This window comes from Trypanosoma conorhini, assembly GCF_003719485.1.
Source record: "Trypanosoma conorhini strain 025E chromosome Unknown Tco_14.4_contig_00272, whole genome shotgun sequence".
Classification (NCBI taxonomy): Eukaryota; Euglenozoa; class Kinetoplastea; order Trypanosomatida; family Trypanosomatidae; genus Trypanosoma; species Trypanosoma conorhini.
In genome coordinates this window covers 1-23,494 of record NW_021704361.1, presented here as the reverse complement: position 1 = coordinate 23,494, position 23,494 = coordinate 1, and the positions used below count along the sequence as shown (strand labels likewise).

Genomic DNA, 23,494 nt, shown 5'->3' with positions numbered 1-23,494 from the left:
TTGTGCTGCACGAGAGGCGCGTGGATGACGCTTTCCGCACTTTTTTTTCACTACCACTTTAATAATTGTGGGGACGGGGGGTCGCGTTGCGCTCTCTCGTGGCGGCTGGCCCAGTTTGTGTGTGGTCACGAAGGCAATGCAACTAATGCACTTCTTCTTGTTGCACTTTATCTTCTCTTTTTCTGGCGCAAGGGGGCTAGTATAGGGCACGGGCTATTCATCTGCGGAGGAGGCAAGAGGGCACCCCGCCACTTTTCTGCCTCCTCTTTTTGGACGTTCGCATATAAATAATGACTTTTCCGTTGAATCGGCGCTGATAAACGCAGGTTGAGGCATAATTCGATCTGAGCTTTAAAGTTTTTCGTTCTTGTTTGGGTTTTTTTTTCAGTGGGGTCCGAATAGTACTTCAATTGTCTTTTTCTTTCAATACTACGCTTGGTTCCTATGCATTGCACGCTGTTTTTTTTATTTGTCGTTTTTGTTTTTGTTTTTTTTTTTTTAGTATCTGTGCGGTGCCGGCTTTGTCACGGTATTTGGGTGGAGGGAAGGGCCGAGGTGAAGGGTCTTCGTGCAGGCATATATTTTTGGTGTTAGGTATCTTTTTTTTTTGAAGTATAAAAGCGCGCTTTGGTTTCTGGCCCCACAGCGCTTGCGTCGGGCGGCAGTCTCAACAATAAAGGAAGGTTGCGTGAGGCGTGAGGGAAGAAAAAGTGTGCGCATAAGGCAGTCCAGCCTGAACCATGGGGAAGGGTCGTGACAAGCGCAAGAAGCACGAAGACCCTGCGAAAGCGGTGAAACGTGCTTGTCGCCAGACCCAGAAGTGTGCTAAGGGATTGAAGAGAGACGACGCCGATGATGACGCGGTCAAAGGCTTTAATAACGAGGAAAGCCTGGAAGTCACTTTGAGCCGCATCCGCAAGCAGGAGCGTAAAATGCGCACTACGTTGGTGGAGGAAAATGCGGCTTCACCGAGTCCACGTGCGAATGTCGTCTTTACACCTCACCCTGAACGGGATCAGGAACTGATGCTTTTTGGTGGAGAGTTTTGGAACGGTGAGAAGACGGTGGCCTACAATGATCTATATTTTTATAGCATTAGGCGCAATGCCTGGTCACGTCTCGTGACGGCGGTGAATCCGCCCCCACGAAGCAGCAGCCAGGGTGTTGTGTACAAAAATTTTCTGCTTGTTTTTGGTGGGGAATTTGTCTCTCAGTCGCAGTCGCAATTTCTGCACTTTAAAGACGTCTGGCGTTTTGACGCCAAGAAATATGAATGGGAGGAACTTGCCGCCCTTAAAGGGGGTCCATCCTCACGCAGTGGTCATCGCATGTGTCTCTGGCGTCGTAGTGCAGTTGTTTTTGGTGGTTTCTACGATAACGCCCAAGAATGTCACTATTTTAATGATCTTTGGATCCTATCACACTTGGATGGGGCAGGAAGGTGGACGGCAGTGAAAACTCCGCCGTACGGGGAGCTGCCTCACCCACGTAGTGGGCATTCAATGGCCGTATGCAATGACACACTCTTTGTCTATGGGGGTTTCTCCACTGAGAAGTTTAATCGATTTAAAAAGTCGCAAGCAACTGTGCACCATGATCTTTGGAGTATCAAGTTGCCACAGTCCAGCAATGCCGGCGATAGCACCAACGTGGAGGGTGAAGTTGCGATTTGGACGAAAATACGCCTGGGCGGTATTCCCCCGCCAATCCGCTGTGGCGTAGGCAGTGCGTTTAAGGACAATAAAATGTACCTTTTCGGTGGCGTGGTAGACATTGAGTCACCTGGTGGCAAAGTTGTGTCCACCTTCACCAGTGATTTATTTATATTTCACATGGATACAAAACGGTTTTACCCAATTGTTTTGCGCGCAAGGAAGAAGAAAACCGCCTTGGAGCCGAAGGGAGGGGACCTACAAGCCGAACTGAAGGCTCTTCAGCTACAACACCTGGCAGTTGATTCCACGTCCTCGACTGCGGAGAGCGACGACGACAGTGATGAGGATGAGGATGAAGAGAGTCGTGGGAGCGCCCAAATGGAGGGCAAGAGTGAGATGAAGGAGAGTTTTGAGGTCAATAAACGAGGCCAGATTTATCCACACCGTCGTATGAACGCTTCTATGCTTATTATAGGGAATACTCTGTACATTTTCGGGGGTCAGTTTGAGAGTGGTTCCCGGGAAACTACAATGTCAGACCTTTTCGCACTCAACCTTAATACATGTGACACGTACCGCGTGCTCCTTGCACAGGACCTTTCAAGTTTGGTGTGGCTAGGTAAAGATGCGGAGGCAAGTGATGCTGTTTCGTGGGAAAGTGGCAGTACTGTTGTCAGTGCTGCATTTGACCTCGATTACGATGAAGACGACGATGCGGATGTGGACTGCGCCGGAGAAGCAGCTGTGGACGGCGGCGTGGACTTTGCCCGCATCCCGCGAGCACTGGAGGACGGCGACAACGATGATGAGCCACCGCAGGTTGTCCCTGCGGAGCTCGACGCCGCCGTCACCCCTTCACTCGACGTTGTGGACGGCATCACAAAGGTAAAAGGCAAGAAGGGCCTCAAGGTACACAAGGAGCAGCTCCTTGCTCAGCTTGGCAGTGGCTCTGCTGTACCAACCCCGCTAAGGGATGAGAGCCCGGCCGCTTTTTTTGAACGGACAACCACCTTTTGGGTGTCAATGGCAACTGAGTCCTTTGAGGATGCCAAGTCAAAGCAGCGGCAGTCGGAGAAGCAGATCCATAAGCAGGCGAAGGGGTTTGCTTACCGTCGCTACCATGAGGCAAACCGATTGCTTGCACAGCTGCGGCTTGTGCAGGAACGTGAAGAGGAGGAGGTGCGATTCTTTAAAGAGCGCCGAGAGCAGAAGGAAAAAGAGTGGGAAGCACACGAGCGGCAACTTGCAGACGAGGATGAGGACGACGACAATGAGTACAAGAAGACAGAAGATAAAGGCGAATAGCGAAAAATCTGCAAGGAGTTTTTTTTGTCTGTTTTTGGCCTCTTTCTAACTAAGGAAAATAGCTATTTAATATTTATCTTTATAGTTATACATAATCCCAACAAATATAGGCTCCTTCAGACCCTTTCTGTTTCGGAAGCACAACGGAATGTCTCCTTGCGTGCGCGAGTGCCTTGTGAAGGTGCTTTTGTGGCCATTTTCAATGTGTGCCTTGACCTTTTTTTCTTATTTATTTCATTAATGTTTTATTATTATTGTTTGTGTTTCCTTCCGCCGCGCATCATAAAAGGCAACGTGGCAGGAGATGGTCGGTACGGCCATTACTCTGGAAGCCGTCGACGAGGCACTCGAGGCAAATCGTCGACTTCAGGCTGAGTTGCAGCAGAAGTGGCGGCAGTTGCGTGGGGCACAAAGTCGCATCGCGGATCTTCTATTGGCATTATGTAAGTCGCTGCACACCTCCAAAGTCCGGGGGCGTGTAGTCATGAAACGCGACCGGGTCAACGCGGCGACGGCGACGGCGTATTTTGACACCTACCTGCGTTCTACCAAGGAATGTTCACCGTTTCGGGTTGCCGGCTTCTATGCTGAGCGTGGCTGTCTACGGTATGCGTCGCTTCCCCTGGCGCCGGATGAGGTGAGGTGGAACGAGGCCAAAGAGGCGTTTCCGCCGCCGTTCGCTCCTCTCTTATTGACGACAAAACAGGACTTATCACCCGAAAAAATGGCGGAACGGGCCTGGAGTAAAGAGGAAGACGAAGCACTCATAGCGGCTGTGCGTGGTTACGCAGGAAACCCCTGTGGTGCAAACTTCTGGAAGGCGTTGGCCGTATCTGGCTGTTCGCGCTTTGAAATTGCTAGCAGGTATGTTGCACTGAAAGGTATCAGAAGGATAAACTTTGTGGCGCCACATCGGGCCGCTTTTCAGCTGAGCGACGAAGAAAGGACAGCTGCGGTTAAAGAGGCTGTTCGCTGCCATGTAGGAGATGGTGCGGAGACGTTTGCCGCCTTCTCGGAGTTTCTCGCGGCGGCCGCACGGCGTCGTGCGTGCATGGCGGAAGTAGCAGGAGAGGCGGTCAATCCGTTTCCCCCATATGTATGGGAGCTTCGCCACAATTTTAACCGATTAGCCGAGCCCTTTGTGCAGGAGGCAAGTCGCTCTGTTGCGCACCTTGCGGTGCGGGGTGGTAGTGGCGCAACGCTGTCGCAGCGCGACGAGGAGCAGAACGACACAACGCCGTCCCTTGTCGATTGCGCAGCTTGTCTTTTGGCGTTTAAAGCGAAACTTTTTGGAAAGAGCAGCCTGCTGTGGGAAATCGTACGAATTTTCTTGCCAGGGTGCGGGAACGATTTACCAAGTGGGTGGCACAAAATGCAGCTCTCAGTGCTGGAGGAGAGTCTACAAAAGCAACAACAAACGAAATAAAAACAGCAATGACAATAAAAATCCACAGAGCGTGAAGAGCATGAGTGTGTTTCGCGGCGAATGAGAGGGAGGAGTGAAGCATAAATGGAGACTGCGTATTGTTGTTGTTGTTTTTCTTTTTTTTTTCGTTTTTCTTCGTCTTTGGTTTCTACTCCCGGCTTTTTCTTTTTGTCGGTGCTCGTGGGACGCTGCAGCTATGCGTATTTTGTTATTGCCTTTTTTTGTACATAATCTGCGTGCGGGGCCCCACCTGGGCGGTGTTTGAGTATGTTTTTTTTCTTTCCTATCATTCATGTTTGTGGCTTTTTCTTTTTGCTTCTTCGTACCCTGCGTAAATTGTGATGCCATGATATTTATATTGCATTGCACTTGTTGCTATAAACAAAAAAAAATATCTTATTTGCAGTTGCAGTGCTGTGAGATTGGATTAATGGACAGCAACAAAATGGAGGTTGCGGTGGAGCTCGAGCTGTGCATCCTCCGCGCTGTCTCTTCGAAGGACTACCAGTGCGTGGTGGAACGCAATTGCGGGATGGATGGGAACTCTGTGCGCCTGTTGCAGGCTATCATGCAGCAGAGCAAGCTGGTGCAGTTGGGGCAGACAATACCGGCATGCGATATTTTTCCGGCTGCTCTCACTGTGGTTGACTTGGCCCCGGCCACCGCTGGAGTGTTGTGTGATGTCACGACTCTGATTGTGCTCCCACCAACACGCGATGGCGAGCTTGAGGAGGTGTGTGAAACCGCACGCACAATCGAATGCAACTCCAAGGAAGCTGGCGGTAATGGTGAGGATCGAGGGTGAGGACGAAGATGATCTCTGCGTCGTCTTGTTGGATGATTCCTTGACTGGCTCCGTCGCGGAGTCGTCAGAGAGGTTCTTCCTGCGCACCCTACTGATGGACGGTGCAGTGGTGTGCGTTGGCGACGAAGAATACACGACTACCTTCGCCATTCGCATGAGGCGGCGGGGAGAGGAGCCGCTTGGAACTGCCCCTGCGCTTTACGCGGCGCCAGATGTTTTTCGTAACATCCGCGCTTCCATCCTTCTTGACCCGCTGCCGCCTCTTGGGACAACTTCTATGCGGTACAGCGATTGGCGAATGAAGGTTCCCTTCTCCGCATTTCGCCCTGTGCTGGACTCAGGGTGCGTGCCGCTCACGCTGGTGTTGCCGCGGCAAGGGTGTGATGAGTTGCAACTCAGTGGTGTTGTTGTTGCGCCTGCGTGGCCTCCCTTCATGCTGGCCGCATTTTTTGGGGACACCTATGAGCAAATTTTAACGCTTGCCTTGCGTGCCTCCAAGGAACAGCTTAGCGGCAGAATAGTCTCTGAGGGTGACGTTCTCGTCCTCCGCGTTACATGCCACCTCTTCTTTGAGAGCCAGTTGGTTTGCACCGACGTCGCCGAGGCTGTGCTGACGCACGTCGCACATCTTGCACAGAGCGGCGACGCGGAAACGGCGACGAGATCGTTGATGCACAATGACGGCATCATTGCGATTCCACTTCGCGTTGTTGAAGTGACGACATCTTCTGGTAGACCTTTCGGGTGGCTTGACCTGAATGGTGGTGAGACGGAGGTCGTTTTATCGCTTCACAGCACGGCACCTTGCGCCGATGTGACTCCGCTATTTCCGCCATTGCGTCAAAATGAAAGCTTCTATTTAAGGTTCTCTCTGACTGTGGCTATCGTTGATGCATTGGGCTCTGTCTTCTCACCATCGCACTCTGCTGGGACACATGTCTTTGTGGTGCATGCACTTCCAGAGAATTTCCCATATGAAAGCATTACAACGGCGTTGGCCGTGCATGGTGTGGGGGCGCTCATCGTTGACCTTGATCGCCGGCAACGGGATGAAATGCAGCATCTCAGTTCGGAGTACATGCAGAGTATGGGGGAGGTGGCACTTGTGGTCAAGAATGCGCAGCTCCTGTCTGAGCATCCCCAATTGCTGCACTTGTTTGATACAGATGACAATGAAGCTGCTACTACTACTGCCCGGGTTGGAGTGCGTGTCGTGTTTCTCGTCTGTGAGAGCACGGAGGCGCCACCGCCGACAGTGGCGGCCAGAGCCAGAAATGTGGGTGGTGTGTTGAAAGGTACTAATCCGTGTGACGCTGATCGTCGCCTTATTTTGGAAACCCTGTTTCAGGAGGCCCAACGTTCCTTTGGCATCTGTAAGAGTCTGTTATTGTCGTTTGATGCCATGGCAGCGTGGACGGTTGGACTGAGTGGTGCCGACGTGGTGGCGTACATGCAGGAGTGCCTCTCACTGCTGAGGTCCATGCGGTTGCCCGAGGGGGTTAGGCCGGTTCTTTCGGAATCTTTGTCCGGGAGTGTGCTGCAAACGTACCAAAAGGCTCACGGACACAACCTCGTCTCGACCAAACTGCAGCCAGTGCGTTGGAAGGATGTGGGTGGCTTAGAGGAGGCAAAGCGGGAGCTGCGGGAAACGATTCAATTGCCCCTTTTGCATCCTGATCTCTTTTCTAACGGCACAAAACGGCGGGCAGGTATTCTTTTTTACGGTCCACCAGGCTGCGGCAAGACACTCTTGGCAAAGGCTGTGGCCACGGAGATGAATATGAATTTCATGGCCGTGAAAGGGCCAGAACTGATCAACCAATACGTGGGCGAGAGCGAAAAGAACATACGTCTACTTTTTCAACGTGCACGGGACAACTCGCCCTGCATCATCTTCTTCGACGAACTTGACGCACTGGCGCCAGCACGTGGCGCGAAAGGCGACGCTGGCGGGGCGATGGACCGTGTAGTTGCGCAGCTGCTTGTCGAGGTGGACGGTGTGGGCCACACACGCACCGACGGCACCACCGCCGCGCAGGTTTTCATCATTGGCGCCACAAATCGCCCCGACCTGCTGGACCCGTCGCTGTTGCGCCCCGGCCGCTTTGACAGACTGTGTTATCTGGGTCTTCCTGCGACACGGGAGGAGCAGCTTGTCGCCCTCCGCGCGCTCACGCGGAAGTTTGACCTCGCCGATGACGTGGACTTTAACGCACTCCTTGAGCCCCTCGGACTTGAGTACACCGGCGCTGACTTCTTTGCGCTTTGCTCCGACGCCATGATGTTTGCCGTGGAGGCTGTGCTGGAGAACATTGTTGCGGAGGAGGGCGAACCCGCACCCGCAGCGGCTAACGGTGCCGAAGAAGCGCCGCGTCTTGTCGTTCAGATGCGTGACTTTGTGCGGGCGCGCGACCAACTCAAGCCGTCCGTGTCGGAGCACGACCTCAAGCGCTACGAGAGCCTTCAGTCGAAGTTTACCGCCTGGTGAACGCGCGTGCGGGACACACACGTTGGGAGATAGGGGGAAAGCGCAAAAAAAAAAATGGGCAGAGCGAGCAGTCGGCGAGCGCATCGGTTGTACCGGTAAGCCTGAGCAGTGTGGGAGGAGGGGGACCGGGAAGAAGAACAAGAAAAAACTAGCGGGATAAAAGACATTTAAAAGAAAAAAGGATTAAAGGTAATATAGCAGACATACGCACGCAAATTCAATGGAAAAAACGGCACAGAAGATTTCGCTCCTGTCGTTGTATCATTTATTTCCCACAGACACCTATGTTGTGAATATATATATATATATATGCGTCTCTGGACTCACTTCCCTTTTGTTTCTTCGTTGCTTGGGTGTATTATATTTGTTCTTTTGCCTTTTTCTTTCCCCCTTTCTTTTTGTCCTTGACTACTTTGAACGCAGCTGTCGGTCATTGCTGGCAGTTGGGCAACGCCGAGCAGAGGTAGTGCAGGTGGGGTAATTAACATGCCACTTGTTAAGCCTCTCTATTCCGAAGAGAAGCGACGTCTTGAGCCCTCGGTGTTGGCATGCATCCATGAACACGTGGAACACGAGGAATATTTGGGAACCCCATCTTCGTTGAAGCGTCAGATGTCTATGAAAGAACTGTTATTTCTGCTTTCGATGTCATTTAGTTACGCGTTGTGCTTTAACACGCTGAACAATATAGTGATTCCAAAATCCGTTGGCCGCTTTGGTGACAATAAGCAAAGTCTCTGGCTGGGTTTGCTCATGGTGCTTGGGGCATTCTGTCAGATGTCAGCGCCACTTGTTGGGGCATACAGTGACCGTGTGGGCAGCCGAGCTCCTTTTTTAGTGTGCGGTTCCGCTGTGACAGTTATGGGGCTTTTTATGTTTATTATTGTGGAACTGACGGATAGGTTGATAATACTTTGCCTTGCGCAGGTAATCTCAACCGTGGGCCTCTCTGTCGTTTATAGTATGGTGATGGCGTTGCTAACCGACTACGTTCTTGAGGAGCAGACTGGAAAAGGAAGTGGGGCAATGGCTCTTCTTGCCCTCACCGGTAGCGGTGTGGGGTATGCCATGTTGGCGGTGGATGTGCCAGTCACGTACTGCCTCTGTAGTTACGTGGTTGTCACGCTCCTTTGCTTGGCACTGACGTTGAATTCCATTCCAATCGTAGAGACAATGCGACAGACACAACAGCCTGTCCGTTTTTGCGACACGTTGACGGTGGCATTCACGATGCCTTCCTTTCGCATATTCCCCGATTTTTTTCTTGCGTGTCTAGGGCGGGCGTTGTTTAACAGTGGACTGGCGTCGCAGGTATACCTTGTTTTCTTTCTGCGGGATGTTTTTCTGTCGAAGAACCCCGTACGCATTACTTCAGCCTTGTCGATCGCGGCACTAGCGGGTGGGTTTTTGGGCGCCATTCCTAGCGGCGTCTTCTCTGACCGCATTGGGCGGAAGCCTGTTGTCTACGCCGCTCTTTTTTTGTGTGCCATGTCGCTTGTACTTCTTCTGCTTCTGCGTGACATAAAATTCCTTTACGCGGTGGGATTTCTGCACGGCTTTGGCAGTGCCTCTTACCTTTCCGTGGACCACGCACTCGGCATCTTGACGCTCCCGCGTAAGTGTGGTTTTCCCATCGATGCCGCGAAGGACCTGGGCCTCTTCGCCACGAGTGCAACCTTCGGGACACTTGTGGGCCAGGTGGCGTACGGCACCCTGCTCCAGGCCTTCGTGGGGTACACCGAGGCTGGGGCGGTGCGATATAGCTACTTTGGGTTTCTTGTGATCTTTACTCTTGCGGCTGTTGCGTTCGTACTGAGTGGCACTACCGTGGTATTCATTCGCGTTAAGTGAGACACCGAGGGTGAACGCTCAATGGGGAGCAAACTGACCTACGCGAGGAGCGGAGTAGCCGACAACAAGAAGAAGAAAATAATACATAAAAGTGAAAAAAACACATATACACACACACACACGCACACACATAGAGAGAAAAGGGTGAATGCTTGGGGCTTGAGGTCGAATCATTTGCGCCGTGTGCCGGTGGGTGTGTTTTCTTTTTCAGGCACATGGCAGCCAGTGAAAGCGTACTTCTAGATGCACATCTCTCTGTGTGTGCGTGTGAATTTTCCAAGCGAAGGAATGTTCTTGTTTTTCTTTTCCCATTCATTTGACTGCATGTTTGTGCTGTGCTGCCGCCTTCGCTCTGTTAGTGTGTTTTTGGTTTGCTATGTCATTGTCATTGTCATTCTTGTTGTTGTTGTTGTTTTGTGCCACATCGCCCCGACTTCTGTCCTACTTGTTTTTTTATAAAGTTAGTATTACCATTTACTGCTTTACTTCGTGCTTTCGTGTGCGTTGCCGCCTGCTGCTAGGGATGTCGTCCTCTGAGCTTGCGGTGAAGCGGCTGCGGCGGCAGTGGGAGCCGGATGAAAAGGCGTGGAACGACGAAGCGTTAGAGGTGCCATGGGAGGAAATGACGCCCCCGCTGCACAAGTCAACCATCTTTGCACTTCGGAATGTCTTCTTTTTCTCCCACGCCACGTCGGTGCAGACGCGCGCCATTGACGTTTTCCGCACATCTGGCAACAGTGCTGTGGTGGAGGCGCCAACAGGCAGTGGGAAGACGCTTGCCTTGCTGATACCCATGATGGAGCGCACTGTGCGGGCGTGTGACGCGTACGTGGCCGAGCACGGCCGTCCGCTTCTCCGTCGCGACGTTATCGGCATCATCGTCTCCCCCTCACGCGTCTTGGCGGAGCAGACCTTTGTCGTCGGACGCAACCTTGCCTCCCGCTACCCACACACGATACGCTTCGTCCTCTGCGACGGGGCAATACAGCCCGTCGGCGCCGTCCTAAACGGGCTACAGAAGGCGGCGCGTGGTGCGGGGACGTTTTTGGTGACGACACCGCACGACTTGACTGCGTTTATTGCGGCATGGGAGCGGGGCCGTGCCTCCGCCGAGGCAGCGGATGACGTGCAGGAATTGCTGGCTGCGCAGGATGAGGAGACACGGCGGCGTTACTACGAGAAGCACGGCGGCAAAACGTCGTCTGGCGCTGACACGGGGAATGCAGTGCAGCTGCGCGGGTGCCACCGTGAGCGGTTTGTGTTTGCGGTGGATGAGGCGGACTTCGTGTTTCACGCCTCTGAGATGCGAGACATTGTCACTCGGTTTATCGACACACACGCCTGGCGGGAGGAGCCGCCCGCAAAGCGGCGCAAACCGCTTCATGCCACATCCGCCTCACTCGACCGGATCGCGATGGATGTGGCGTTCGTCGGTGCGACGGTCTCCACCTCACGGGAGCTGCAGGAGTACGCCGCCCACGTCAACGCCGCACTTGGGACGACGATGCACACCGTGGTGCTGAACAGTTCGCAAAACTTCGTCACCCAGCTGCAAAACCGCTACGTGGTGTGCGAGGTGCACGAGTTTCTGCCTCTTTTGATCCAACTGATGAATCTGCATGCATCGCGGAAGCACTTTATTTTTTTCAACAGCGCCAAAACGCTACGATTTGTGGAAAAGCTGTTCGCTGCACTGATGAACAGCGAGTCTCGCCTGCTGTACATCAAGCACACCTTCGTGATGTACGAGGGCATGAGTGAGCGGACGCGGCTCGAACAGTACAACGCCTTCCTTAACCACAAGACAAATACGCAGGAATCCGCAAAAAACAAGTCGCAAGCCTCGGCTCCCTCCGCAGCAGAGAAGAAGAATCAAGTTTATAGCAGTGGCTGGAAACGCGACGGACGGCCTCCGGATGGAAAAGGTGCCATTCTCCTTTGCACAGACATGGCTGCATTTGGGTTGGACGTGCGTGATGTGGACTACGTGTACCACTTTGAACCCCCAGCCACTGTGCAGTCCTACGTGCACCGCATTGGTCGTGTCGGGCGTATGGGAATGCGTGGCAGTAGTATTCTGCTCTTGCCATGTTTTAGCAATGAAAATGCATTGGCCTCTGCACGAGAGCGCAAGACGACGAGTACCCGCTTCAACACCGTTACCAACACAAAGTTCTCAACCGCTGAGCTGCAGAGTGTGCGTATGACAGCGGAGGATCTTACAGAGGAGCAAAGCGGCTACTTGGGCGAATTGTGTGAACGCAGCGAATTACAGTCGTATTCACTGCCTCCTTTTGCGCCCATAACCTCAACCATTCGAAATATCATCTCCCAACAAAAAAAACTTCTGAAGTTGGCACAAATTGCCGCCATTTCCATGTGCACCGTGCCGCAGGATGCAGAGAATGCAAAAGCCTGGTTTGACCCCAAATTGGCACTTCACGCTCTTCTACTCGATTAACATTTACAAGGCGAATGTGAAAGATGTGTAATTCCACACGTATAACTGCGGTTTGCTAAGTTCAGAGGACAATAATTTGGGACGCTGTGACGATGAAGAGCGGTCTAGCCATTGCGTCCCCATTCCCTGTCCTAAAGAGCTCTCCTCTGTCTCTGTCTTCGTGGCGCGCACTTTTGTTGGGGTTGTTGTTGAACGGTTTTTATGTTTTTATTATCACCCCTTTCCCCTTCTTTCCCCGTTTTTTTTCCTTTCTGTGCGTTTGCCTACTCGCACAACTTCCGCAGCCGTAATAGTCTACTGGAGGCCGCGTTCTTCGCTGTGGGATGTACAGTTATAACAACATCATCGATAAGGGCGAGCCCAGTAACAAGGAGGTGATTGACCGTGTACCTCTTTGCCTTGAGCCAGCTGGCATCGTGTCGCAGCATCGCGTGGATGACCGGGTGGATGTTGTGGTTGTGGAAAATTTCTTGTCCAGCGCGGAGTGCGACGAGCTCGTTGCCGCCTGCGAGAAGGTGGGCTACACCTTCTGGCGGCAGAAGGACGCCAACGCCATCTGTGACGAGGGGAAGTGCGGCGGAGAAAAGGAGGCACGCGCTTTTCGTGTGGTGGACACCATTGAAGCAACTTTCCCGCAGTTGTCACAGGCGCTCTCGGAGCGCATTCAAAAGGTGGTGCATTTGGAGCCAAAGACCTTTGATTCATCCGCGACGGGCTCAGCGGACATGTTTTCCCGTGACCTTGAGGGCACCTGGGTGCCGTTGACCCTCTCGAGCAACCTGCTGCTCGGTAGGTATGGGCCTGGTGGACACTTCTCCCCGCACCTTGATGGGTCCACCGTGGTGGACCTGAATACGCGCTCTCTCTACACGCTACTCATCTACCTGAACACCTGCGAGCGCGGCGGGGAAACGGTGATGTTTACGGGAGAACAGGCGGACCTCCTCGAGCTGGACGCAAAAACCGGCAAGTACACTGGTAAAGAGGTAAACCGCGTTGGGGCGGTTTGCCCCAAAAAGGGTTCCGCCGTATTCTTTTTCTGCGACGTCCTTCACGAAGCTTTACCGGTGGGGAAGGGAGGTAGCAAGTACATCATCCGTGGCGATTTCCTCTACCGTCGTGAACCACCGATTTTGACGGCGGAGAATGACAAGAGGGCCTTTGAGCTTTACGAGCAGGCACGTGTGGCGGAGAGTGGTGGAAATGCCATGTTGGCCTGCGAACTTTTTCAACGTGTGCGTAAGTTGTCAAAAGGGGTAGCGGAACTCTACCAACTATAACTTCTTAAATGAAGCTTGGGGGTGCGTTAATGGTTTTATCGCTTGTTCTCTTGTGATTAATACTTATAGCTGCCTGTTCCCCCATCAAACGAAGGTAAAGTGAGGCGGATAGATGTACGCCACGAAGTAACTGGAAGCGCGGTCTGTGAGAGGCGTGACGCGAAAGAGGAGAGTGTGCGTTGACTGCTCGCTTTCTCCTTTTATTATTTTTATTTTTTTGTTTCTGTTTTTTCCTTCTCTCAACCAGGGCGTTGGTGTCCGTATTGCTGCGTACGTCGCTGCGGTCGATGCCCTCGCAGCAGTTCGCCGAGGAGTATGACTCACACGAGTCGCTGCAGGATCAATACTTTGACGCCTACGCCGACCTTGGCGTGCACCGCGTCATGCTCGCGGATGCGCCTCGCATGTCGTTTTACCGTCAGATACTCACTTGCGAGGCGGTCGTCCGGGACCGCGTAGTGGTGGATGTGGGCTCGGGGACAGGCGTCCTCTCCATTTGGGCGGGCCGTGGAGGGGCAAGGCATGTTTTTTCTATTGAGGCCTCGTCGCTGAGCTTGGCCCAGGCGCAGGTCATTGACGATAATAAGCTTTCGGATAAAATCACGTTGCTCTCGGAGACGGTGGAAGATATCGTTGCAGAAGGGGTTGCAAGTTTTATTGCGACGCACGAGGCGTTGTTGCGGGGGTGCGGAGTGTCGTTGATTGTATCAGAATGGATGGGGTTTTACCTTCTACATGAGGGCATGCTGCCGTCCGTCATCCGTGCGAGGAACTTCTTTGCGGAGGTCAATGCAAAACTGGGGATTCTCTGCCCGATAGAGATGGTTCCTGAGCGGGCAACCATACGGGTGGCGCCCATAAACTGCGCCGCGTACTATGAGGAGCGCTACCGCAAGTTCTGGGGCGGCGTCGAAGGCGTCGATCTTAGCCGCTACGGCAAAATGGAATTTGAGACCCAACTGGAGGCAACCAATCCGCTCATTGACACAGTGCCGTCCGCATGCCTGTTGCACGAAGGTGCGACGGTGGCGGAGCTGGAGCTCACCTCTCTCCCGGAGGACGCGGTGAAATCACTGTGCCGTGTCATTCATTTCAACCTTTGCGATTCCGCGGCGTTCCGACGGCACTTTGGCGCCACCCAGCCAGCCTCGGTGGCCGTGGACGGTTTCACGGTGTGGTTTGAGGTGCACTTCCGTGCGTGGAGCCTGAACACCTCGCCGTGCTGCCCTCCCACGCACTGGAAGCAGACAACTATTTTACTGCCAGCCACAGCGCGGGCGGAGCAGCTCGTGGCCTTTACGTCTCCCGAAGCCACGCTTGATGTCGAGCTGCGGCTCTTGGCGACAGATGCCGCATTGCGCTGTTACAGCATTGAGTTTGAGCTAAAGTAAAACACACATGAGAAAAAAAGTAATAATAAGAGGGGGAAAAAAACAAAAAAACACACACACGGGCCCGTTTTTCCTGCGGTGTGCACGACGTGTCGTTCTTGTTCTTCACTATCCGCCGCTGAGGAGTATGCCCGACGGTTCCTCTCATTTTTACTTTGCTCTCTTTTCTTTTTGCCACCTTCCCCCCTCTTGTTGTTGTTATTTTTTGCTTCCTATTGTCATAAACCGACGCGAATAAGCAGAAGAGCACGGGCGCTGATGTCGACGGGTGAGCTCTCTGCGGAGGCCGCCGCCTACTTCGAGGAAAAACACATCAATTCCCTGCTGGAGGAATTGTTCCACGATGTTGTGATGCATCTCCCTGATGACCCCCTGCAGTTCCTGCTGCATGCGCTCGACGGAAAGACAACCCTGCGGCTCCTAGTGCTGGGACCGTCCGGCTGCGGCAAGCGCACGCAGTCCCGACGCATCGCCCAAAAGTACGGTGCCGTCGTCGTCAATGCTGACGATGTCTTTCGTGAGGAGATGTCAAGAAAAACAGAAGCGGGCGAAAAACTAGCGAGCTGCATGCGGGATGGCTTACCGATTCCTAGTGACATTGCGTCCGAGCTTATTATACGTCGACTGCAGGAGGAGGATACCCGTAGCAAGGGATGGGTGCTTAACGGCTTTCCACAAACGCGATCCCAGGCACTTCGTCTGCAAGAAGCAGGGATTTCGCCACTTCTCTTTATTCTGCTGGATGTTTCTTCTGAGGTGGCGGTGCGGCGGTGCGACGGACGCCGATATGACCCCGTCACACAGAACGTTTACCACATGGAGTTCGCCCCTCCTCCACGTGGAATGCCTGTGGAGCGCATGTCCGAGGACGACGGCTCCCTCGCAGCAGTGGCGAGCCGGTGGAAGTACTTTGATGCAAGGAAGAACGAACTCATCGAGTGCTACGAGCCTGTTTTTGTTCGCATCGACGGGGATCGCCCTGTGGATGTTGTGTCGCAGGAAATCTGCGAGCAGGTGGATGCTCGATATGTCGCGGTGTAAGACACAGTTAGCGGGCGCGCGGGAAGAGAAGCAAACACCGCCGGTGACATCGTTTTTGCTCTCGCATGAGGGCACGTAATAGATGTACAAGGTATGTACGCGGCACGATCAGGAGCCCCACAAGGGAGGGGAAGGAAGGAGGAATTGGGAGTTTATTAGAAGAAGTGGAGAGCGACCTCCTCGCCGTTTGCGGAAGGAGGTTGTGCCTGCGGCGTTGTTCGCCGTCACTACCAAAGCTTGTTGCGTGTTTTATGTCGCTCCAGGTGGATCGTTTTTGTCTGCTTGCTAAGGTTTTCACTTTTTGTCCGCGCCTTGTCTCGGGCTTTCCCCTTTCTTCCTTCCCTTTGTGGTTATTGTGTGTGTGTGTGTGTGTGTTGTTTCCGCTGCTGCTCACCAATGCAAGGAGGCGTGGGCCGCGGGAGGGTGGTGACTGGGTCTTGTGGAGGGGCTAGAGCGAACAGCTGCGACTCGCGACGCAAAGTCGCTAAAGGGAAAGAGAGGGCGAAGGAAAGAGTGAGAAATGCTCTCGCCGACGGCGCTGCTGCAGCGCTATCGGCTTTTTCACCCTCGCCGGGAGAACATTCCGTTCCATATGAACCCGGCAAAGTCGATGTTCCCGCTCATCAACAGCAGCAACCTCTTAGCAAAGCCACGGAATAGTTGGCAAGACTTTGCTGGAAGAAAAGAGTTTGATGAGGATCATCCACTCCCAGTTGTTGCCTCGCGACTGAATGAGCGGACAACCCAGCATAAGTGGTCTCACTGGGATCAGTACCTCAATCCACAGATCACGCTGTCTGCAAGGGATTTGACGCCAACACCGGAATACGTGGGCAGGCGCAGCGGGCATAACGTGATTAGGATGGGATGGATGAAAATAGGAGGGAGCTGGAAGTACTCCCGCGGGTACAACGATAGGCGCAACGTGTTTGCCCGCGGTCAGTGGCAGGAGCGCAAGATGACGCCGCGGTTTATGCTCGCCCCTCGAGTTTCAGCAGGTGGACCACGAAACCGTTATGAGGGAAAGCTGGTGTTTTCCCGCCTCAAGCTCAGTAAGCTCCTCTGGGCTATCGATACGGGTCGCCTCAACCCCAATGAGGTCATCACAGTCTATCATCTGCGCGAAGCCGGGGTTGTGGCTGAGGGCGAGATTGTTTGGCCAGGATTTGTGCTTGTTAGCAGTGGCGTGAGCCGTGTGCCGTATCCCCTTCACATTGAGCTTCAAAATGCATCGGCCGAAAGTATTCGGCTTATTGAAGAAGCCGGTGGGTCCTTTACTGGGGTGTACATGACTCATGACGGCCTCTACCAGGAGATTCACCCGGAGGAGTACCCCATCTTCCCTGAGCAGGAGTTGCCGGATCGGAAGGGCCTAGAGGGCCTCGCAACAAACCCCGGCAAACGTGGCTGGCTTGTTCGCTGGTACGAGGACGAGGGTAAGTACGCGCATCCTGAGGCAGGGCGGCGCTACTCACACTACGTCCGACCACCAACCGAGCGCGACTTTCCAGCCACAGTTGAGGAGTACGAAATGGTGAAGCATCATCAGAAGTGGCATCTGAATCAGCCAGGAACTGGAACACTGCTGCCGTGGCACTCCTACAACACGGCGGACCTCTTGAAAAGATCCACGGGACGTCTTTAAATCTGAAAACACATCGAGGAGAATAAAACCGCGGTACACGCGCTCGCAGGAAAGAACAAGGGGGAATGGGGAAAAAATGGGGAGAAAAAGAGAGATTATATATAGAGAGAGGGAGAAGGGGAGTTTTTCCTTTCTGCTCTGGTTTTGTTTTCCATTTGCGCCTGTCGTTTTACTTTTACGTACAAACCGCGTTGAGCAAGAAGGTGGAAGGATCAAACTATTCGTCATGGGGCTATTGTTGCTCGTGTTTTTCCTTTTTGTTTCTGGGACGACTGCCTGTGATGACCTTTTCTATTATTGTTATTATTATTGCATTTTTTTCATTCGCTCCTTTATTCAATGCACTTGTGATCCTCGATGTTTGTGTATATACCACATAAATATATATTGATTTATTTATTTACACTTACACCACATTTCGTCTCCTGTAGGACGCACTCACGCCCGCACCGCCAGAAAGGCCAGCGGTGTCATTGCGGGGGCGACAACGACAAGAGGGGTGTCTGTCTGCGTGTGAGGAGGAGGAAGTGGAGTTGAGGGGGCAATGGCGGGGGTGTCGTTGACGTCTCACGAGGGGTACCACGTGGGCGATGCGGTATATTTTAACCACCCAACAGAGTGCTGGGTTCGCGGGACGCTAACCACCATCATACGTGTGACTAAAAAAGATGGCTTCACACATGTGCTGTACGGATGCAGTGCCGTGGTGTCGGCGCGATATCTTCCGTCCCTGAGTGAGAACCCCTCCCTGGTGCATGTCTACCCGCTGCAACAGCAAGACGTCCATCACATTATTGAGTCATGCGTTGAGCCCACAGAGCACAACACCCTAAATGACCTCCTGGATCTCTCCTACCTGCACGACGCAACCCTACTGGAGCAGGTGCGTGTTCGATACTACGAAAACCTCATTTACACACACATTGGCCCCATCACACTCGCACTCAACCCATACGACTTCACCTTGCCCAACTACACCGATAATAACATGGCAAAGTATGTCATGGAGGGACCCAAGGTGATTGATGCCCCATCTAAAAACCTGCCGCACGCCTGGACAGTGGCGCATTACAGCTACTGGCGCATGTGTTCGGATAAGCGCAACCAAAGTGTTATTGTTAGCGGGGAAAGTGGTGCTGGCAAGACTGAAACGGCCAAAATTGTCGTGAAATACATTGGTGTTGTGTCTACCGCGCAGTGCAGTTTGCAGGAAAAGTCTGGCGCCGAGGAACTCACCCACAAGGTGAACCTCACCTCTCCCATACTCGAGGCATTTGGTAACGCAAAGACCAAGAAAAATGACAACAGTTCTCGATTTGGGAAGTTTATGAAAGTTTTCTTTAAGCAGTCCCCAACCGGTGGTGTGATGACGGGAGCCTCGATTACAGTGTACCTCCTTGAGCGCTCGCGTATTGTTACTCATAGCAAAGGTGAGCGAGGGTATCATAGCTTTTACCAATTACTTGCTAGCAATGGAGACGCAGTCAAAAATCGCCGCCTCAACAAGCTGCAGCTATCCTGCGCCGAGGATTACCGCTGCACCGCAGTGGGTAATGCGACGACGATTGAGGGAGTGAATGATGCCAAGGACTTTGAAGACGTGATGCGTGCAATGGAGTTTGTGGGCATGACTGAGGCGGAATGTAACGCCGTGTGGAACACTGTGGGAGCTGTTTTACATCTGTTGTCGTTGGAATTTAAGGCGCTAACGGATGACGAGTGCTGCGTGGACATGACGGCGCAGAACACCGCGGTTCACGTCCGCATGGCGAAGGAACTCCTTGGTTTGCCTGATGACACGTTTTTTAAGGAGCTTGTCACGACGACGCAGCTGACGCGCGGGGAAACGATTGTGCGGAAGCTGCGGGTAGCACAGGCCTTGGATTTGTGCGAGGGGATTGCAAAGGTGTTATATGAAGCACTCTTTTTGTGGCTTGTAGGACGCATCAACGAACTAATAAAATCCCCCTCCGAGGACGAACGCGAAGAAATGCCGTGGATTGGGCTACTTGACATCTTTGGCTTTGAAAACTTCTCGAATGGGAATTCATTTGAGCAACTTTGCATCAATTTGGCCAACGAGGCTCTGCAGAATCACTACAACAGCATTGTCTTCACGCGCGATATCGAGGAATGCCACAAGGAGGGAATTAACACGGAGGGTGTTGTGTTTTACGACAACCAGCCCTGTATGGATCTCATCTGTGGCGTGGACTTCTCCGGCTGTGGCCCGGGTGGGTCGTCCAGGACGACGAACAAGATGTCTATTCTGCACCTTCTCGACGAGGAGTCCTCGCTTGCGAAGGGAAGTGACTTGGCCTTTCGCGAAAAGGTCTGCGACGCGTACGGAGGACGCCTACTCGACGGCAAAGGCGGACACCCAAACTTTTTACGTGTCAAGACCGACCGCAGTTCTTTTGTCGTTAGGCACTATGCAGGGAATGTCACGTACAACGTGGAGGGATTTCGAGCCAAAAACTGCGATGCGACGAAGCAGACGCTCAAGGATGCCATATGCTCCAGTACAATTCCCTTTGTGGCATCCCTGCTTGACCGCAAAGCCTCCGGCGCCGGGATGGCCGGAAAAGCCACGGTGAGCGCCTTCTTTAAGAAGCAACTGGTGCAGCTTATGACGGAGCTCAACGGAACTCACCCACACTGGATACGATGCATCAAACCACACGTCTCAAAAAAGCCGCGGATGTTTAATGGCTGTGAAGTCATGACTCAGATGCGTTCCGCCGGAGTTCTTGAAACAATCAAAATTCGTCAAAACTCCTTCTCGGTTCGTCTACCTTTCGCAGATTTTCTACGGGCGCATAAAGTGCTTACGTTGGAGTTGCATCCCAGTGTACTCGCCTTTTGTCGTTCTCTCAGTGTGACCCTGGCAGGGTTTCAGGCACCGTTTCCCGCCAACGCCTCGGAGGGAGAGATGGTGCGGGAGATTCTGAGGCGTGCTGGCTCAGATTCAAATTCTCAAGGGCAAGTGGGGCGCACAAAAGTATTCCTCAGGATGGAGACCTCGCAGCACTTGGCTTCTATCGTGCGTACCGCGCAGAAAGGCTGTTTACTGATGATCCAAGCGGCTACCCGGTGGACTTCGTCATGTGGCACTGCCCACAGAAAATATCTTCGTCACCAACTTCAGCTTGTCGCCGCAGCTTTGCGCTCGATTTGTTCGCAGTTGTGGATGCGGCGGATGGAGTTACGTCAGAAGGAGAATTACTTTTTAACTGTCTTTCGATGGATTCTACTGGTTCAGAACGCGGAGGCAGAAAGGCGTAGCTGCTTGGAGGAAGAGGAGGGTACGACGCACTTGCTTTTATTGCACAGTGCGGATAAGGAAAGAGACGCCATCACGCATCTCTTGCTGAAGCGAAGAGAAGAAGAGGATGCTGCGATACAACGTGCGCTTATCATTATGGAGAGTGAAGCCCGCTGTGCCCTTGAAAAGGATGGCGTTGTCTCTCTGAAGTGTCTCTATGAGGCAATGGGATTAATTATACTTGAGGAGAATGCACGCGACGACCTGGAGCTGGAGGAGACAATGGAGCGGAGATCTACCCTTGAGCATGCGCAGAGGGAAATGAACAGACATTTGGCGCTGTGGTTTGTTCACGTGACGGAGAAGCAGCGATTGGAGTTACTAGAAACGGAGGGCGCACACCGCCGCAGAACGACAGAAGAAGAGAGCACAACATTTGCCCTCTTGTGTGGCTTGCACCGTCTCCTTTTATCGGAGACGATGGCCCGGGGTTTCCTTCTTGAGGAAGAGTCCGATGCCTTTTCTGACTGGCGTCAGGGCTGGGATAGTGAGTGGCTACGTATGGAAAAGCTTTGGCTGGCACGCAATTGCATCACCGGTCGCCGCATGATTCTGCTTTTGCAGAAAAGTGAAGTGGAGGCTAGACGAAGGGTGGAGTATTTGTACAACCACTCCGTTGTGGAGCTACTCGAGGCTGCTGTGCAGGGGGAGGCGCGCGCTCTAGAAAGCGAAAGGGAACGCCTGGCACTGGAGGAGGAGGAACGACGGCTGTTGGAAGAAGAGGCACACTTCATAGCGAATGAGGAAGAGCGTCGACGCTTCAACGCCATCCGAGAGGCCGCACAGCAACATTGGAGTAACTTGCTGGAAGAAGAACGACTTGTGAAGGAGATCAAACGAGTTGAGAAGGCGAACCAAACTATTCTCGCAGCCAAGGCAGAACTCACGCGTGAGTACACGCTACTCTGCCGGCGGAAGGAAATTGCAGGCGGGAGGTCGAGTCCCATGGCCAACAAATTTAGGGACATGAGGGAGCTTGAGGAGCACCGGCATCATCAGAAGGCCCTCTCGCATAAGCTTGCGACGAACCAAAAGTTACTGCTTGACATGGAAAGGAATTTAATGGTGTTTCGCTCCAAGACCTCGCTAAGGCCCCCTTCACGACAAACGCCCTCGTTGGTCCAGTCTACAAGTTCGCCCCAGCCGCGGGAAGATATCTCGCTTCACGCGTTGCAACACGTCTCTGTTAGCGGGGAGGGATCTTTGCACCTTATTCACCGCATGCATCTAATGAAGGGGCTCGCCAACAGCCGTGCGCGAGAGTCTAGCAGGATGCCTGGCGCATTGACTGCGGCGAACCGTCTGGAGGTGTACCGCAAATCTCGGGAAAGGAGGAAGCGTGAGGCATCGGCGGCACAGATAACAAAAACGAAGGCCCCGTCACCTTGCAGTGATTGCGCGGAGCGAGAAATGCGCACCCGCTTGACGTCAGCGCAGCGCCCTCCCCCAGTGGACTATTGTCTCCAGCGTAACCCTTTTGAGGACGACTGGGCTCCTGCCCCTCCTGACGCTGACGCGTTGTATTGGGTGTCTACACCACAAGGGGAACGGGTCCCATTGCTGCCTGTAGAGAAGTACAATTTCTCCGGCCCTCGGGACAATGACACGAATGGGTGTGGTTGTAGAGATTACCGCGATCCCTATTTATACTGCTTTGCTCGTTAGTTTACTTCTCTGTCTGTGTGTTTATTTTTTGTATTTTCGAGTTTATTGAGTATCAATATCGTATTCTATCGTGTAGGAAAAGCATCAATAACGCTCTGATGTTCAGGTTGTTTGCGGCGAGGGCTGACTTGTGTCATTGCCTTACTCCTCAAGTAACCTCCGTTTGTTTGCGGGCTCTTGTCGACAAGGCAACTGTGACGTGTAATTTTGTCATTGTTTTTGTTTTTCTTTCGCATTTGGCTTGGGCTGCTCGATCTCTGGTAGTACGACGGAGGCTCTGCCTTCTTCCTCTTCCGTAGTTTCTCTCTCGCGACCTTTTTTCTTGAATACACCGTGGTACATGCGGCACTTTCCGTGAGAACAGCAACGCTCTCGGCAGAGGGCTTTTTGCTTCTATAAAAAGGGGGCGACGCGCCCTCCCATGAGAAGATGACAGCGTCTCCGCCCCATACCCACCCACGCAAGGGTGAGGAACTGCGCACTGCAGGAGCGTGCGGCACTGCGTGGGTGACACCCCCATTTTCACCACGAAAATTAGAAGCAGATATGCGCCCCTTTTCGACACAAAACCGCGAATACCCACCTCGCTGGCCACCCATGGGATGGGCAGCCGCAACCATCCCTAACGTGGCACCCATACCGCACCGCAACTCCGCCCCGTGAGCGGGACCCGGCACTGCTCAAATCAACACTGCCACACGCAAGGAGGGAGAGTGAGCTACGGTGCACTCTCCCTCACCTTATGTCTCTCCTTTCCTCTTCTCCACGACAATAGGAAGCAGCGATCAAACCGCGCAACGCACTGCCAATGTGCAGCGTAAATGGCGCTGACGTGGGGCACATGGCGCAGCGTGCCAAGCTGCAGGAGGCGCCGGATCGCTTTTTTCGCCCGCTGTGCACTTCAGCACCTCCTGCGTTTCTGTGAGTGTGTACGCGGAGACAACGAGCAACCAGGAGTGCTTCTTTCAGTGGCGTGAGGGGGGAAGGGGGATTACGACGGCCGCAGAGCGCCGCCATACAGTAGTGTCAACGAAAAAGGACCGCTGAAGGTGCTGTGAGCACATTCTAACGGAGTCAGTGGCTGCAGGAGAGGCGTGGACGGACGGGTGACAGTAACGAAAGGTTTCCTCGCAGGCAACCCGCAGTGGAGAGGAAC

General features: G+C 53.2%; 11 protein-coding genes across 11 annotated transcripts, besides 10 other annotated features; all 11 read left to right on the top strand.

The window, feature by feature from the left end:
* Positions 1-459: 459 nt before the first annotated feature.
* Positions 460-500: a sequence feature (A-rich).
* Positions 501-740: 240 nt separating this feature from the next.
* Positions 741-2,960, top strand: Tco025E_04966 (kelch repeat-containing protein; the record flags this gene model as incomplete). Its single annotated transcript, XM_029371871.1, has 1 exon — positions 741-2,960. One exon carries the CDS (start codon positions 741-743, stop codon positions 2,958-2,960), a length of 2,220 nt encoding a protein of 739 aa, XP_029228014.1.
* Positions 2,961-3,179: 219 nt separating this feature from the next.
* Positions 3,180-3,219: a microsatellite.
* A 45-nt stretch (positions 3,220-3,264) lies between these two features.
* Tco025E_04965 (small nuclear RNA activating protein 2) lies at positions 3,265-4,386 on the top strand (the record flags this gene model as incomplete). Its single annotated transcript, XM_029371870.1, has 1 exon — positions 3,265-4,386. One exon carries the CDS (start codon positions 3,265-3,267, stop codon positions 4,384-4,386), a length of 1,122 nt encoding a protein of 373 aa, XP_029228013.1.
* A 98-nt stretch (positions 4,387-4,484) lies between these two features.
* Positions 4,485-4,556: a sequence feature (A-rich).
* A 176-nt stretch (positions 4,557-4,732) lies between these two features.
* Tco025E_04964 (putative peroxisome assembly protein) lies at positions 4,733-5,191 on the top strand (the record flags this gene model as incomplete). Its single annotated transcript, XM_029371869.1, has 1 exon — positions 4,733-5,191. One exon carries the CDS (start codon positions 4,733-4,735, stop codon positions 5,189-5,191), a length of 459 nt encoding a protein of 152 aa, XP_029228012.1.
* A 94-nt stretch (positions 5,192-5,285) lies between these two features.
* On the top strand, positions 5,286-7,679 carry Tco025E_04963 (putative peroxisome assembly protein; the record flags this gene model as incomplete). Its single annotated transcript, XM_029371868.1, has 1 exon — positions 5,286-7,679. The coding sequence occupies one exon, from the start codon at positions 5,286-5,288 to the stop codon at positions 7,677-7,679; it is 2,394 nt and encodes a 797-aa protein (XP_029228011.1).
* Positions 7,680-7,972: 293 nt separating this feature from the next.
* Positions 7,973-7,990: a microsatellite.
* A 175-nt stretch (positions 7,991-8,165) lies between these two features.
* Positions 8,166-9,530, top strand: Tco025E_04962 (arabinose efflux permease family protein; the record flags this gene model as incomplete). The annotated part of the gene is made up of 1 exon (XM_029371867.1): positions 8,166-9,530. One exon carries the CDS (start codon positions 8,166-8,168, stop codon positions 9,528-9,530), a length of 1,365 nt encoding a protein of 454 aa, XP_029228010.1.
* Positions 9,531-9,630: 100 nt separating this feature from the next.
* Positions 9,631-9,661: a microsatellite.
* Positions 9,662-9,883: 222 nt separating this feature from the next.
* Positions 9,884-9,948: a microsatellite.
* A 105-nt stretch (positions 9,949-10,053) lies between these two features.
* On the top strand, positions 10,054-11,991 carry Tco025E_04961 (uncharacterized protein; the record flags this gene model as incomplete). Its single annotated transcript, XM_029371866.1, has 1 exon — positions 10,054-11,991. One exon carries the CDS (start codon positions 10,054-10,056, stop codon positions 11,989-11,991), a length of 1,938 nt encoding a protein of 645 aa, XP_029228009.1.
* Positions 11,992-12,314: 323 nt separating this feature from the next.
* Tco025E_04960 (uncharacterized protein) lies at positions 12,315-13,271 on the top strand (the record flags this gene model as incomplete). Its single annotated transcript, XM_029371865.1, has 1 exon — positions 12,315-13,271. One exon carries the CDS (start codon positions 12,315-12,317, stop codon positions 13,269-13,271), a length of 957 nt encoding a protein of 318 aa, XP_029228008.1.
* A 198-nt stretch (positions 13,272-13,469) lies between these two features.
* Positions 13,470-13,503: a sequence feature (A-rich).
* Positions 13,504-13,558: 55 nt separating this feature from the next.
* Tco025E_04959 (arginine N-methyltransferase, type I) lies at positions 13,559-14,662 on the top strand (the record flags this gene model as incomplete). The annotated part of the gene is made up of 1 exon (XM_029371864.1): positions 13,559-14,662. One exon carries the CDS (start codon positions 13,559-13,561, stop codon positions 14,660-14,662), a length of 1,104 nt encoding a protein of 367 aa, XP_029228007.1.
* Positions 14,663-14,920: 258 nt separating this feature from the next.
* Positions 14,921-15,703, top strand: Tco025E_04958 (adenylate kinase; the record flags this gene model as incomplete). Its single annotated transcript, XM_029371863.1, has 1 exon — positions 14,921-15,703. One exon carries the CDS (start codon positions 14,921-14,923, stop codon positions 15,701-15,703), a length of 783 nt encoding a protein of 260 aa, XP_029228006.1.
* A 354-nt stretch (positions 15,704-16,057) lies between these two features.
* Positions 16,058-16,081: a microsatellite.
* A 142-nt stretch (positions 16,082-16,223) lies between these two features.
* Positions 16,224-17,348, top strand: Tco025E_04957 (ribosomal protein L15 containing protein; the record flags this gene model as incomplete). The annotated part of the gene is made up of 1 exon (XM_029371862.1): positions 16,224-17,348. The coding sequence occupies one exon, from the start codon at positions 16,224-16,226 to the stop codon at positions 17,346-17,348; it is 1,125 nt and encodes a 374-aa protein (XP_029228005.1).
* A 292-nt stretch (positions 17,349-17,640) lies between these two features.
* Positions 17,641-17,659: a microsatellite.
* Positions 17,660-17,729: 70 nt separating this feature from the next.
* Positions 17,730-17,751: a microsatellite.
* A 141-nt stretch (positions 17,752-17,892) lies between these two features.
* Positions 17,893-22,338, top strand: Tco025E_04956 (putative myosin heavy chain; the record flags this gene model as incomplete). Its single annotated transcript, XM_029371861.1, has 1 exon — positions 17,893-22,338. One exon carries the CDS (start codon positions 17,893-17,895, stop codon positions 22,336-22,338), a length of 4,446 nt encoding a protein of 1,481 aa, XP_029228004.1.
* Positions 22,339-23,494: the final 1,156 nt, after the last annotated feature.